General features: G+C 38.9%; 1 protein-coding gene across 1 annotated transcript in view; it reads left to right on the top strand.

The window, feature by feature from the left end:
* PHLPP1 (PH domain and leucine rich repeat protein phosphatase 1) overlaps nt 1-14,278 on the top strand; it is a 265,241-nt gene that overhangs the window by 198,567 nt on the left and 52,396 nt on the right. Inside the window, exon 10 of the mRNA XM_023195183.2 lies at nt 2,612-2,767. Coding sequence (XP_023050951.1) covers nt 2,612-2,767 — 156 coding nt within the window. The remainder of the gene's footprint in view (nt 1-2,611; nt 2,768-14,278) is intronic.

Below are 14,278 nucleotides of genomic sequence, written 5' to 3'. Positions count from 1 at the left end.
TCTGCGTCAGAACAGGCTTTTTGAGAATCTAAACAAATGCTTATTCAATGCAAATCCCAAATGCTCTATTGTTATTGTATTCTTGTGTGTGTGTGTGTTTAACACGTGGAACAAAAAGAGTGTGCATTGTTTTTCTGTTTATAGTGTTGTTCAGTTGCAAACTCTGTATAAGCCCTGTTGTTGATATAATAGGCAAGACTGGGTACCGTGGCTCTTGATCTAGTCCCAGCACATTGGGAGGCCAAGGCAGGAAGATTGCTTGAGCCCAGGAGTTCAAGACTAGCCTGGGCAATACTGCAAGACCCTATCTCTACAAAAAATAAAATTAGCCAGACATGGTGGTGTGTGCCTGTAGTCCCAGCTACTTGGAAGACTTGAGGCAGGAGGATTGCTTGAGCCTAGGAGGTCGAGGTTACAGTGACGTGTGGTTGCATCACTGCACTCCAGCGTGAGCAACGGAGCTGAGACCCTACCTCTTAAAAAGAAAAAAAAAAAAAAAATTCAGGCAAGACAATGATTAATTAAAATTGATTTAATACTCATACTTTGTCCAAGTAAGGTATATGAAGAGTTTGACAGGGCCGGGTGCGGTGGCTCATGCCTGTAATCCTAGCACATGGGGAGGCCAAGGCGGGCAGATCACCTGAGGTCAGCAGTTCAAGACCAGCCTGACCAACATGGTGAAACCCTGTCTCTACTAAAAAATACAAAAATTAGCTGGGCGTGGTGGCACATGCCTGTAGTCCCAGCTACTCTGGAGGCTGAGGCAGGAGAATCACTTGAGCCCAGGAGGTGGAGGTTGCAGTGAGCCAAGATTGCGCCATTGCATTCCAGCCTCAGCGACAGAGTGAGACTCTTATCTCAAAGGAAAAAAAAAAAAGAAAGAGTTTGACAAAAGAGAAATTATTAGAGGCAGAAATGTATTAAAAAGGAAAGAAAGTATTTTAATGTTTAGACAATACCCAAAAGAATTGAACTAAACCCAATAATTAGCATTTAATACTCATCCTATAGTTGATCTTTTTTATTTGGAAAAATCAAGATAAAAGATTTTATCACCTTTTAGTTATTTATATGGTAAAGGATACATATATATATATGATGAACCACATGCTGAAATAATAGGCTGGAATGACCATTACAGAGACTGCCCTATGGTAATGGTAACTGCATAGATAATCTGGCCCGGATAATCTGTCTTGTCACACTGATACCTAAACCTGCCAACTTAGATATCTTTAATTGGGGCCTGTGGTGTCACAGCATTGAGACAGTTTGCTAGCATCTTTGTGAGCAAAGAAACTCCATTTGCTATTTAAAGTGAATAAAGTTATGCCCTAATGTTACGGGAATTTTTAACTCTTGTGGATTGAAGGATACAAAATTTGGATTAGACAAGAAGAGTAAGTTCAAGAGACCTATTGTGCAGCATTTTAACTACAGTTAATAACAATGTCTTGTATTCTTGAAAATAGGTAAGGGAGTAGATTTAAATGTTCTCACCACAAAAAAAATGATAAATATGTGAGGTAATGCATATGATAATTAGCTTGATTTAGCCATCCCACAATGTATACATATATTCAAACATGTTTTACACCGTAAATGTATGCTAATTTTTGTCAAGTAAAAATTAATTTTAAAAAATTATGGGCATTTGTGAGTGAGATCAGAATGGTGGAAAACAGGAGGTGGATGAGGAAGCCTCATTCTTTGACAGCAGATTAATAAATAAATTCTTAATTTATCAATTAGGCAGATTGATAAATTCTTAATCTAAACTGATCAGGATGCAAATGGTAACCTCACTTTTCCCCACCCCTGAGATGTCTGTTTAAACCCAGGGCCTGTTTTATTCTCTGTAATGTTAGGGAAGTCTGAAGTGGTCATAATGTAGATTTACATTAGATTAACAAGTATTCATCATCTCTGACAGTTCTGATGACCTTTACAAGAAACACAGCCAAGCTTCCAAATGGCTCTTTAAGTCTCTCAAGAAAATAGTGGATTAAGTACATGCTGCTCTTTCAGAACGGAGTCTCTACCTTGGTCTAGGATTAAGCTAGAAAAAAACAGAGACATACAGCCAGGGAAGTGAGGCAAAGAAGAAACAATTAGGATTGTGAAATGCAACTGAGGAAAAACATAACATTTTCTCAGTTGACATTTGTAAAAGTTTGATTGAATAACCCTTTATTTAATGCAGATGCTGTAAGTAAAGACTGCTCAGCTGTGCTTATTCAGAATCTCTTATGGGTAAAGCACCCAGCATTCTGGGACAATATAAGATACAAGCCCTACTCTGGAGAAGCATGCAGCCTTTTAAAGCTTGCCTTGTGACCCTGACAAGATTAGACTGATCTCTTCAGTGGCTCCATCTATAGAACTTGCTTTTTGCTATGTAGAGCTTCTTTGCTCAGTATCTGTTTACATAGTTTTTTCCTTCCTCCTCTCTTGAGTATAGAAAGTATTGAAACACAAATAGTTCCAAGTTTGAATTTATATTAAAATGAATTTGTAGTTGCTCCAAATGAATTTGTGATTTTTGGAGAGAGAATTTTAAGTATTCTACTCTTTTTCATTTTTCGGTCTTTTGTCCCTTTTTATACAGCTTATTTTGTAACAGCAGTCTCCGGAAACTACTGGCAGGACACAACCAGTTGGCAAGGCTTCCTGAAAGGCTAGAAAGAACCTCGGTGGAGGTCTTGGATGTGCAACACAACCAACTCCTTGAGCTCCCGCCTAACCTTCTGATGAAGGCTGACAGGTAAAGCCGTTTGTCTTGTTTATCATCTGAGTCTATAAATACTCCCTCATTTGTATCTTTGCCTTTTGTGACCTGAGACTGTGTAAACTTTCTGATTATGTGTCTGTCCCAGATTTGTGAAGGAAATAGTTTTGCCAGCCACTTTACTGACCATTTTGTAGGCGATGGAGTCAGGAGCAACCTATAGATACTTTATTAACTTTGCTGCTCTCTGGAACAAAGTAGGTTACATTGTCCATACATGTGTCATGGGGATGTATGTGTAAAACAAGGATGAGAAGTGTGCTCCTGTGTTACTACCTGGTCACATTCCATGCCAGGCTTAGCTTAATTATCTTATGATTCTCTGTTCCTGCTTTCACATGTTTGGGACTTTGGGAGATGGAGATGAATTGTCCTAGAGTTAGCTTAGTTATTGTTGGTTTTGGTTTTTTGATTTTTTGAGACAGAGTCTCACTGTGTTGCTTAGGCTGAAGTGTAGTGGTGCGGTCTTGACTCACTGGAACTTCTGCCTCCCAGGTTCAAGCGATTCTCCTGCCTCAGCCTCCCAAGTAGCTGGGACTACAGGCATGTGCCACCATGCCCAGCTAATTTTTTGTATTTTTAGTAGAGATGGGGTTTTGCCATATTGGCCAGGCTGGTTTCAAACTCCTGGCCTCAAGCGACCTACCCACCTTGGCCTCCCAAAGTGCTGGGATTATAAGTGCGAGCCACTGTGCCCAGCACTTATGTTTTTTAATCAGTCCTTCTTATCTTTACCATAATTAACTCCATATTCAATTCAATTATTTTGTTTTGGAAAAACAAAATTTTCCTAAATTACTTGTATCATACACTAAGCATTTGAAGAAGTTGTTTTGAATGGGAGGGAGAGGTTAATTTCAACATTAAATGTAGCTCTGTTATTTTGTTGTGATAAGTTGCCACATACAGAATTTTCTTTAAAGAAAGCTTTAAGTAACAGTGGCTGTTAACTTACTTTGGAGCATCTTGTTTGCTTCAGAACCCATGTGCATCATTCTAAAACGTTTCATAGGCTGATAGCCTGAGTTATTTTGACTTCTGCTCCCATGTTTATTTTTGGGGAGTGTCCATTATTTTAGAGACAATATGAAGGATCTAACTTTTAGTGTATCTCATAATGAAGACAAAAATGTTAAATTTAATTTTGCTTCTAGAAGTGCAGAGAAAAGAAGGAAATGATGACGGATCTTTTTACCTTACAAAATAAATGTTAGCTATGTTTCAGCATGTGTCATATTATGTGGGTGAAATGGCCGTCTGCGATCTCTGGCTCTCCTAAGCTGAATTAGATTTCCCACTGCATGTGCCTAACTCCCTGATCTTACTCCTATCATAATAGCCATCACACACTGTATTGTAATTTCTTATTCACTTGTCTCTCTCCATTATTAGATTACTAACACCATGCGGCCAATGAGTGTGTCTTAATTATAGTTTTATCATCAACATCTTACAGTGTCTAGAATAAAGGAAAGTGCTCAAAAAAATTTGTGTAATAAATGATAGAGAATTTAAGGAATTTCAATTCCAGGCTTTCTATTTTTTTCTTCCTCATCTTTTCCATAAATCTTTAATAAGATTAAAAAAAAATCTTACTACAAAAATATGATTACATTCAGTAAAGTGTCCAACTTTTAAGTGTACTGCACAATGAATTTTTACATATTTATAGAAATGGTTGCAGGGACCACCTTACCCAGAACAAGATATAGAACATTTCTAACACTCTTCTTTTTCCTTTTGTTCTGTTTTCCTCACTTAAAAAGAAAATTATCTTCAGTGTACTCATGTAAGTTATAACGAATTCCAACTGGAATAATTATAAAGAAACAATAGAACTATGAGAAAATGGGATTGTCATATTGTAATTGGCCAGTACTATGTCATCCTCCTGGTAAAAAGTGAAATGTTTCAAGATCATTGAAAGAACTCTTGTTTTTTGGTTTTGGGGTATTTTTTTTGAGACGGAGTCTAGCTTTGTGGCCCAGGCTTGAAGTGCAATGGTGTGATCTCAGCTCATTGCAGCCTCCACCTCCTGGGTTCAAGTGATTCTCTTCCCTCAGCCTCCCAAATAGCCAGGATTACAGGTGCGTGCCACCACTTCTGGCTAATTTTTGTAATTTTAGTAGAGATGGGGTTTCCCCTTGTTGACCAGGCTGATCTTAAACTTCTGACCTCAAGTGATCCACCCACCTTAGCCTCTCAAAGTGCTGGGGTTACAGGTGTGAGCCACTGCACCAGGCCAGAATTACTGTTTTTACATTAATATCAAAGCAGAATGTGCAAAGACAGATCACTTTAGACATACACTTTTTGGTTGTGAATACTATAAAATTTGATTTCTTCTATGGAGAATTATAAGTTATGTCATAATGGGAATCCACTTGTTCCCCTAGAGTTCTACACTGAATCTGTAGGACCAAATAAAGGAATGGATATAGGTTTTAGGAGTCTGAGTGAAATAAAAACCGTTTCTGAATCTGGCCAATTCTGGTAAGTTCACAACTATTAAAGGTTATCAGTGCTAGAATTTCCAGTAGATAATAATCATTCTTTATTCATTTCTGAGAATTTGATTTTTCTCAGAAATACATTTCTGTATTTCATTTTCTGGAGACTGTATTTTCATGTTTAGATGTGTTTGGACAAGGATTTAAGTAAGAACAATTGTGGTTTTAGGGGATTGTGATGACTCCCAGGATTGAGAACCACTGCCTTTTGATTGTTGACTTTGTAATTCTGTGCAGGTCATTCTAAACCTCAGTTTTCTCATTTTGCTTATTTGTTCAGTTCCCAAATGGTACCTGTATGTTGGAAAAGGAAGGATTGTGTGAACTGGAACATGAATATGAACAGGACAAAGGTGTGAACTGAGCCACTGGAAGGACACTGCTATCATAAGCTAGGCCAGCAGTGTTAGCTAAAGGCATTTAGGCAGAAATCCCCATACAAATAGACTGACGTGTCTACAGCCAGCTGCATTTTTGAAAACGGGCTGTTAGGGAGAATTTGCCAGCCTTTGGAGGCTGTGAGGGGAGGACAGGGCAGGATAAATACATTCCTGGCACAGGAGAGTTCTGGAGTAAAGGGTTGGGTGAATGAGAAGGGGCAAATATCTTGGTTTTATTTTATGAGAGTAAAACAAATGACCAAAAAATGGGAGAAATAAGAAACTGTTGCAAGAAGGCATATTCCCGTACCTTTGTTTTCCAAGCTATAATTGCTACATCTCCAGCACAGCATAGCAACTGATTTAGTAGAAACAGAAAGAAAAGTTAAGATTGTTAATTATCTTGGGCAGACAGGATTATGTGAAGGGGGTGGGATAAATTTGATTAGCTGTTTTTCTAAACCATATTTTTATATTAGTTCACTTGTTAGAAGATAACAAAAATAACATTTTCTAATGATTTCCACCAAAGTATTGCCTTTAAAGGTTAATACTTATCCTCTTTGCACAACCTCAATACTGGAGGTTTTTACCTACCTATTTATAAAAATTTTATTACATTTTGTTTTATTGAGACATAATTTAAACTCAGGAACATTTACAAATATGGTGTATTTGGTTTGATGAGTTTGAGGGGGGAATGAATAAATTAGTAAACAGTTGTTGAAGTAGGCCAACCCAAAAAACATGAAATTTAAAATATTAAAGACAGTTTTTAGGAAAGATTCTTTGTGACTGGCTTCTTGCCGGGGGTTTCAGTTGTGATTTGTTTTTGTTCACATGGTTCAATGCAGCAAACATCTCACTGAGTTTAAATCACTGTGCTGGATGCGTAGGACATTGAGAAATGACTACACATAGGAATTATCCTCAAGAAGCTTACAATCTAATGAAGAGTTTAAAGTAACTGCACAATAAACTATAGTGAAAGGTAGGTTTAAGAAGGTAGAATAGACGGAAAATTATAAAGTTGGTCTGGTATAATTTAGGCTTATGGTATGATGAGCAACATTTTGTTGTTGCATGATACAAAGCTGTGTGTTTGGCAAACAGCTGCAGGCATTGGTGAAACTTTGCTCCAGTTGCCTTCCATTCAGTTTGCTACATAATACAAATCTTAAAAATATGTAAATTCCTTTTTTATTTTTTTTGTGGTAATAAATTATGGTTACAGTTCTGTGTTTCGTTATATAACTGAGAAAAGGGCTTTATGTGTTTCAGTGGTTCATCCTCTAAGTAGAACTTGCGCTACCAAGTGTTATGAGAAATATCAGAGAAGCATGTGTTATTGGACACAGGGCAGAAGACCACATTTTGACTCATGAGAGTTTTCCTTTGCTCTGAATTTTTCCTGATAAAGCCAGTCTCATACTGTCAAGTATTACAGGGCCAGGCACAGTGGCTCACACCTATAATCCCAGAACTTTGGGAGGCCAACACGGGAGGATTGCTTGAGCCTAAGAGTTTGAGACCAGCCTGGGCAACATGGCAAGACCATGTCTCTACAAACTGAAAGAAACAAAACAAAACAAATAAAACAAGTCAGGTGTGGTGGCTCACACCTCTGGTCCCAGCTACTTGGAAGGCTGAGGTGGGAAGATCACTTGAGCCTAGGAGTTCGAGGCTGCCGTGAGCTCTGATCACGCCACCTACACTCCAGCCTGGGTTACAGAGTGTGACCCTGTCTCAAAAAATGAAAAAAAGGTATTGCAGGTTTAGAATAGTATATATTAATCTATTATACCTGGTAGCAGGAAGCTGTTTGGTAACCAAATAAGAGACAGGGGAATCTGTGTTACATTAGACAACTTTTAGTCATCTTCATCTTGCTCTAAATAGTTGAGGAAGATATTCTAATCTAGATCATGGGCCTAGATTTCTCATTTACCTGTCTTTTTAATTAGAGTTGAGGATTTTCCTGATGGAAACCCCAAAGGAGTTTCAGATAATTAGTTGTCATCAACAGATGGGTGCGGGGAGGGTAGACATTCTCCATGGGTCACCAGAGTGGATGAGACATTGCCAGAGGGACTGCCATCCTTCTGTTTCTTCCTGAAATCTTGGCAATGGCTGACTCCCTGTCCACCTAGCATCTGCACACACATTTGATGGCCAGACCGCTTCTCCTGATGAAGTCAGCCTAATTAACAAAGCCAAAATGGACCCGTTAAAGGAGAGTTATAGGTCCCTGCTGTGGGAAGGCAGCCAGGTCTGTTTTTATTCCTGAGTGGACTAGTACAAGGTATTTTCAGGGGCAGAAGTTGGGGAAGTGTATGTTCAAATGAGCTTTGTGGTAATTGCTCATGTGTGTTTATTAAATATTCCCAGAGTATTAGTCACATTACAGACCATAAGTTTTAGTGACTCAGAGAGAATATGTGTAAATATCAAAAGGACTAAAAGGGAACAGAAAATTTAGAAGAGCATGATCAATTGACCATGACAACTGGTGCCTTTTGGCAAAGACAGATATTTCTGGCATTTTAAAAATCTGAGCTGTAGGCAACTATTTTTTTCAGTGACGAGGGCTATCTTTTGACGTTCTGATGTCTCATGAAGTGTCTGATGTTTTGAGAGTCACAGTGGACTAAGATAGTGTTTCTCAAAGTGTTTTCAGAATTTCCTAAAGTACTTATCAAATGTGCAGATTCTTGGCTCTTATCTCAGGTCTTCTCACTTCGATTTTAGAAGGATAGTCTGGGAACTGTGTGTTTAACAAGGCTGCCCCAGTGACTCCAGTGCAGATGGTCTGCTGAACACACTGAAAGCTTAAGGTGACCCAGGTACTACTGCTGAAACAAATAGATTTTTATAAAAGAAGGATTTTAATAGAAAAACTGAATGTGTCTAGAGATATTTCTAGATAACATATACATCCCCTCTCTGCTTTTTAAAGTGTTGTGCTTCTCAGATATTTTAAGGTATAGTTCTTAACCAGGGTTATTACATCAAAATCAACTGACAGGTTTTTCAAAACTAGAGAATCAGTCAATGATGTTTAGAATACTATGAAGGGGAAGAGAATTTTCGTTCTTTTCTCTCCCTTATTTCTCCCAAAAAGATCTACCTCAGTCCTGGAGAACAGAATAGGGTGGGGGCATTGGAAAGTGGCTGATTGTGTAATCTTAGCAAGGTTGGAGTTCTGATGGCATACTCCATTTTTATTAACCAGAACAAACCAGAAAGGTTTAGCCAGAAGCTTCCAGGCATTCCTGTGTTCAGCTGTAAACATTGCTCTGAGATTGGAAAGAGGCCGTTCATGGCTTATCTGAAGAGTTCTGCCCGTACGCTGAGAGACTGCTTTGGTAATCTTTGCCCCTGTTTCTCTGATGCTTTTAAAATGGATGAGATGTGCGAGTCTACCCTGCCAGTGAGGGGTGTGCGTATCCCCAGAAACCACGAAAATGCATGAGGACAAGGGTTTTTGCACCATGATGATTCTCAACTCTACCAACCATCAGAATTCTGCTATATAGATTTTGAGGCCCCACCCTGACCTACTTAACAAGAATATCTTCAAGTTGAAGTTGAGAATTCTACACGAAGGAAAGCTCCCTAGAGAATTAGGAAGTGCAGCCAGATTGCACCCTACTGAGCTAGAGCATCTTCTATGAGAAATATGTTCCTTTAGCAGCTCCAAAGTGTGGTAGTCCCCATCTTAATTCAGTGAGAGGGTAAATTATAAATAAAAAGAGAAATAAGCATCAATTCCCAGCAATTACACTTTGACTTTATCCCTGCCTCACCCTAAGATTTTGTGTTAAGCAATGGCAGAATGAGAAAAACTGTGGGGAAGAGAGAAGAGGGGAGCTGGCAGTGGGGCTTTAGGTGGGTCTACCACTACCACCTAAGCTTAGGTGTAAGTACATGCAACTGGAAGGAATAGCAAGCCAGAAATACAGTTATTGAAGGAAAATTGGCAATTGGATTGGTAAAGAGGAAGTGAAGCAAATGGGGAAAACTAAAGGTTCTACAACACAAGTGAACCAGAACATCGGAGGACACATAGCCCTTCCCTACTCAGTCCAAACAAAGAGATCCCTTAATGTATCTTCACTTGCTATATGCTGATAGAAGATACAGCACTGAACTAAGAAACTTGTAAAACAACCTGATACCGTGAAAATGATTGGGAAAAAGATGAACGGATCCTTATGGGGTTATTGGCTCCCAAAATGAGAAAACAAAAAACAACATATGTCCACTGTGGAATAATTCGTACCCCAAAAAATCTATTGTGAAGCCTAACAAAACTATAAGACAACATTCCAAGCAGAATTAACGATAGTCAAGTGAACATTTTATGATATAAAACAAAAAATTAAGGAACTAAGAATAAAATGGACAAACAGGAAGGACTGGAAAGAAGTGATTTAACTCAGAAAATGGAAGAAAATGACAGTTATCTGAGAAATGAGGAGTAAATTACAGGGTGCCCAAGGGAGAACACACCCAAAAAATTAATAAGGGACATTAAAGAAACAAAGGAAAATGAAAAGCATGAAAATAAGATAAAGAATTATTTGAAAAGCCAGAGATAAAATAGTGGAAATGGAAGACAGATCCAAAAGGAATAACATTTGTATATGTGTCCTTGAAGAACAAAGAAAAAAAAAAAAGTGACAGAAGTGTTATTTAAAAATATCTTTCAAGGAGTTTTTTCAACAACAAACAAAATATCTTAAAGTACATTTGAAAAAGAGTATCGATTGGGTACCTGGAATAAACCCAGAATGTTCAATTTTAAAACTTATTATATTAAAACCATTAGATTTTGAAGATATAAATAATTATGACTACCAGTAAAAAGATAAAATAATTTTAAAAGGCAAATATTTAGACTGTCATTATACTTCTCAAAAGCATTATACAATGCAAGATAATAATGGAGCAATGTTTTTTAAAAACTTAAAGATTGACTCAAGATTTTTGTATCAAGTGAAGTCTCCTTTAAGATCTAAGTTATAGAAAACTGTTAAACATTTAAGCACCAAAAACATAAGCAACAACTAAAACAATAGATAAATTGGATTTGATCAAAATTTAAAACTTGTGTGCTTCAAAGGATACCATCAAGAAAGTGAAAATGCATCCCACAGAAATATATCTGATAGGGGACTTGAAATAACTCTTACAATTCACAATAAAAAAGACAAATAGCTGAATGAAAATATGTTCAAAGGATTTGAATAGACATGTCTCAAAAGAAAATATACAAATGGCCAAGAAACACATAAAAAGATGCTTAGCATCATTAGCCATTGGGGATATGTAAATAAAAACCACAATCAGATATGACTTATACCCACTAGGGTGGCTATAATCAAAAAGACAATAACAGATGTTAGAGAAAATGGAGAGAAATTGAAACCTCATACACTGCTGGCAGGAATGTAAAATGATGGAAGCACTTTGGAAAACAGATTGTCAGTTCCTCAAATAATTAAACACAATATTACCCAGCAATTCTGCTCTTGTATATATACCCAAGAGAAATGAAAACATATATGTTTACACCAAACTTGTATATGAATGTTGACAGCAACATTATTCATAACAACTGGAAAGTAGAACTCAAATGTCTATCACTCGATTAATGGATAAACAAACTGTTATATCAGATAGTGGAATATTATTCACCAGTAAAAGGTACTAGTATATGCAGCAACATGGATAAACCCTGCAAGCAGTATGCTAAGTGAAAGAAGCCAGAGGCAGAAGGACACATGCTGTATGATTCTTTTTATATGAAATATTTGGATTTGGCAAATCCATACAGATAGAAAGTAAATCCAGGGGATGTGAGGAAGGGAGAAATGATGAGTAACTACAAATGTGTAGAGTTTCTTTATGAAATGATGAAACTGTTGTGGAATTATATGATGGTGATGGTTGCACAAGTTTGTGAAAAAACTAAAAAATCACTAAGTCACACACTTTAAAAGGGTATATTTAATATTATGTGAATTATGTCTCTATAAAGCTGTTTTTTAAAGACCTCAAGGACTTAGAGATCTGTGCACCCATGATCCCTTCTCCAGGCATCTACTAAAGTAGTTAAGTGTGATTCAAAGCCTGTAGTCACATGTAGCTTTTTAGATATACACATACCATAAAATTCATCCTCTTTAAAAAAAATATGTAATCCAGTGACTTTTAGTGGTAATTTAAATGAATTACAATTTATAAATCTATAAGACTTAATTAATTCATTGTATTAGTCATATTTTAGATGCTCAGCAGCCCCATGTAACTAGTGGGTACCATGCTGGAGAGTAAAGACATAGAACATTTATGTCCACACAGAAAGCTGTATGGGCATGATGTACCAGAGGATGAACTTATCTAACCAAGAAATAACTAGTATATTTTAGCAAAAGGAATGATAGTGAGCATTTTGATATATATAAATGTAGATTTGAGACTGAAAGGTGGGAAAGAGGGTGGAAGATTAATATACAAAAAGTGGTGACAAACTGTTAGTAATGCGGCTTGACTGGGAGTGGTAGCTCATGTGTGTAGTCCTAGCACTTTGGGAGGCCAAAGCAGGAGGATAGCTTGAGGTCAGGAGTTTGAGACAAGCCTGGGCAACATAGCAAGACCTTATCTCTACAAAGAATTTTTAAAATTAGGCAGGCATGGTGGCATACACTTAGAGTCCCAGCTGCTTGAGAGGCTGAGGCAGGAACCTCTCAGGAATCCCTGAGTCCAGGAACTTGAGGGTGCAGTGAGCTATGATTGGACCACTGCACTCTAGTCTGGGTGACAGACCCTGTCTCTAAAAACAAAATAAAAAATAGTGCGCTTAGAAATGGGAAGAGAGGGGGTACACCCAAGATGGCTGAATAGGAACAGCTCCAGCCTCCAGCTCCCAGTGTGAGTGACACAGAAGATGGGTGATTTCTGCATTTTCAACTGAGGTACCAGGTTCATCTCACTGGGGAGTGCCGGACAGTCGGTGCTGGTCAGCTGGTGCAGCCCGACCAGCGAGAGCTGAAGCAAAGCGAGGCATCGCCTCACCAGGGAAGTGCAAGGGGGAAGGGAATCCCTTTTCCTAGCCAAGGGAAACTGAGACACACAACACCTGGAAAATGGGGTAACTCCCACCCTAATACTGCGCTTTACCAAGGGTCTTAGCAAACGGCACACCAAGAGATTATATCCCACACCTGGCCTGGAGGGTCCCACGCTCAGGGAGCCTCCCTCATTGCTAGCACAGCAGTCTGAGATCTAACTGCAAGGCGGCAGCGAGGCTGGGGGAGGGTGCTCGCCATTGCTGAGGCTTAAGTGGGTAAACAAAGCCACCAGGAAGCTCAAATTGGGTGGAGCCCACCACAGCTCAAGGAGGCCAGCCTGCCTCTGTAGACTCCTCCTCTGGGGACAGGGCATAGCTAAACAGAAAGCAACAGAAACCTCGGCAGAGGTAAATGCCCCTGTCTGATAGCTTTGAAGGAGCAGTGGATCTCCCAGCACGGAGGCTGAGATCTGAGAACGGACAGACTGCCTGCTCAAGTGGGTCCCTGACCCCTGAGTAGCCTAACTGGAAGACATCCCCCACTAGGTGCAGACCGACACCTCATACCTCACACAGCGGGGTACACCCAAGACAAAGCTTCCAGAGCAAGAATCAGACAGAAGCACTCGCTGTTCAGCAATATTCTATCTTCTGCAGCCTCTGCTGCTGATACCCAGGCAAACAGGGTCTGGAGTAGACCTCAAGCAAACTCCAACAGACCTACGGCTGAGGGTCCTGACTGTTAGAAGGAAAACTTAACAAACAGAAAGGACACCCACACCAAAACCCCATCAGTATGTCACCATCATCAAAGACCAAAGGCAAATAAAACCACAAAGATGGGAAAAAAGCAATGCAGAAAAGCTGGAAATTCAAAAAATCAGTGCATCTCCCCCTCCAAAGGAATGCAGCTCATTGCCAGCAATGGAACAAAGCTGGACAGAGAATGACTTTGATGAGTTGAGAGAAGAGGGCTTCAGTCGATCAAACTTCTCAGAGCTGAAGGAGGAACTATATAACCAGCACAAAGAAACTAAAAACGTTGAAAAAAGAATGGATGACTAGAATAATCAATGCAGAGAAGACCTTAAAAGAACTGATAGAGATGAAAACCATAACACGAGAAATATGTGACAAATGCACAAACTTCAGCAACCGACTCGATCAACTGGAAGAAGGCGTATCAGCGATTGAAGATCAAATGAACGAAATGAAGTGAGAGGTGTGGAGAAAAAAGAGTAAAAAGAAATGAACAAAGCCTCCAAGAAGTAGGGGATTATGTGAAAAGACCAAATCTACGTCTGATTCGTGTGCCTGAAAGTGAAGGGGAAAATGGAACCAAGTTGGACAAAACTCTGCAGGATATCATCCAGGAGAACTTCCCCAACCTAGTAAGGCAGGCCAACATTCAAATTAAGGAAATACAGGGAACGCCACAAAGATACTCCTCGAGAAGAGCAACTCCAAGACCCATAATTGTCAGATTCACCAAAGTTGAAATGAAGGAAAAACTGTTAAGGGC

This window comes from Piliocolobus tephrosceles, chromosome 18, assembly GCF_002776525.5.
Source record: "Piliocolobus tephrosceles isolate RC106 chromosome 18, ASM277652v3, whole genome shotgun sequence".
In the NCBI taxonomy this organism is placed as follows: domain Eukaryota; kingdom Metazoa; phylum Chordata; class Mammalia; order Primates; family Cercopithecidae; genus Piliocolobus; species Piliocolobus tephrosceles.
The sequence above is the reverse complement of the archived record's forward strand: the minus strand, read 5'-3'. Positions and strand labels throughout refer to the sequence as shown.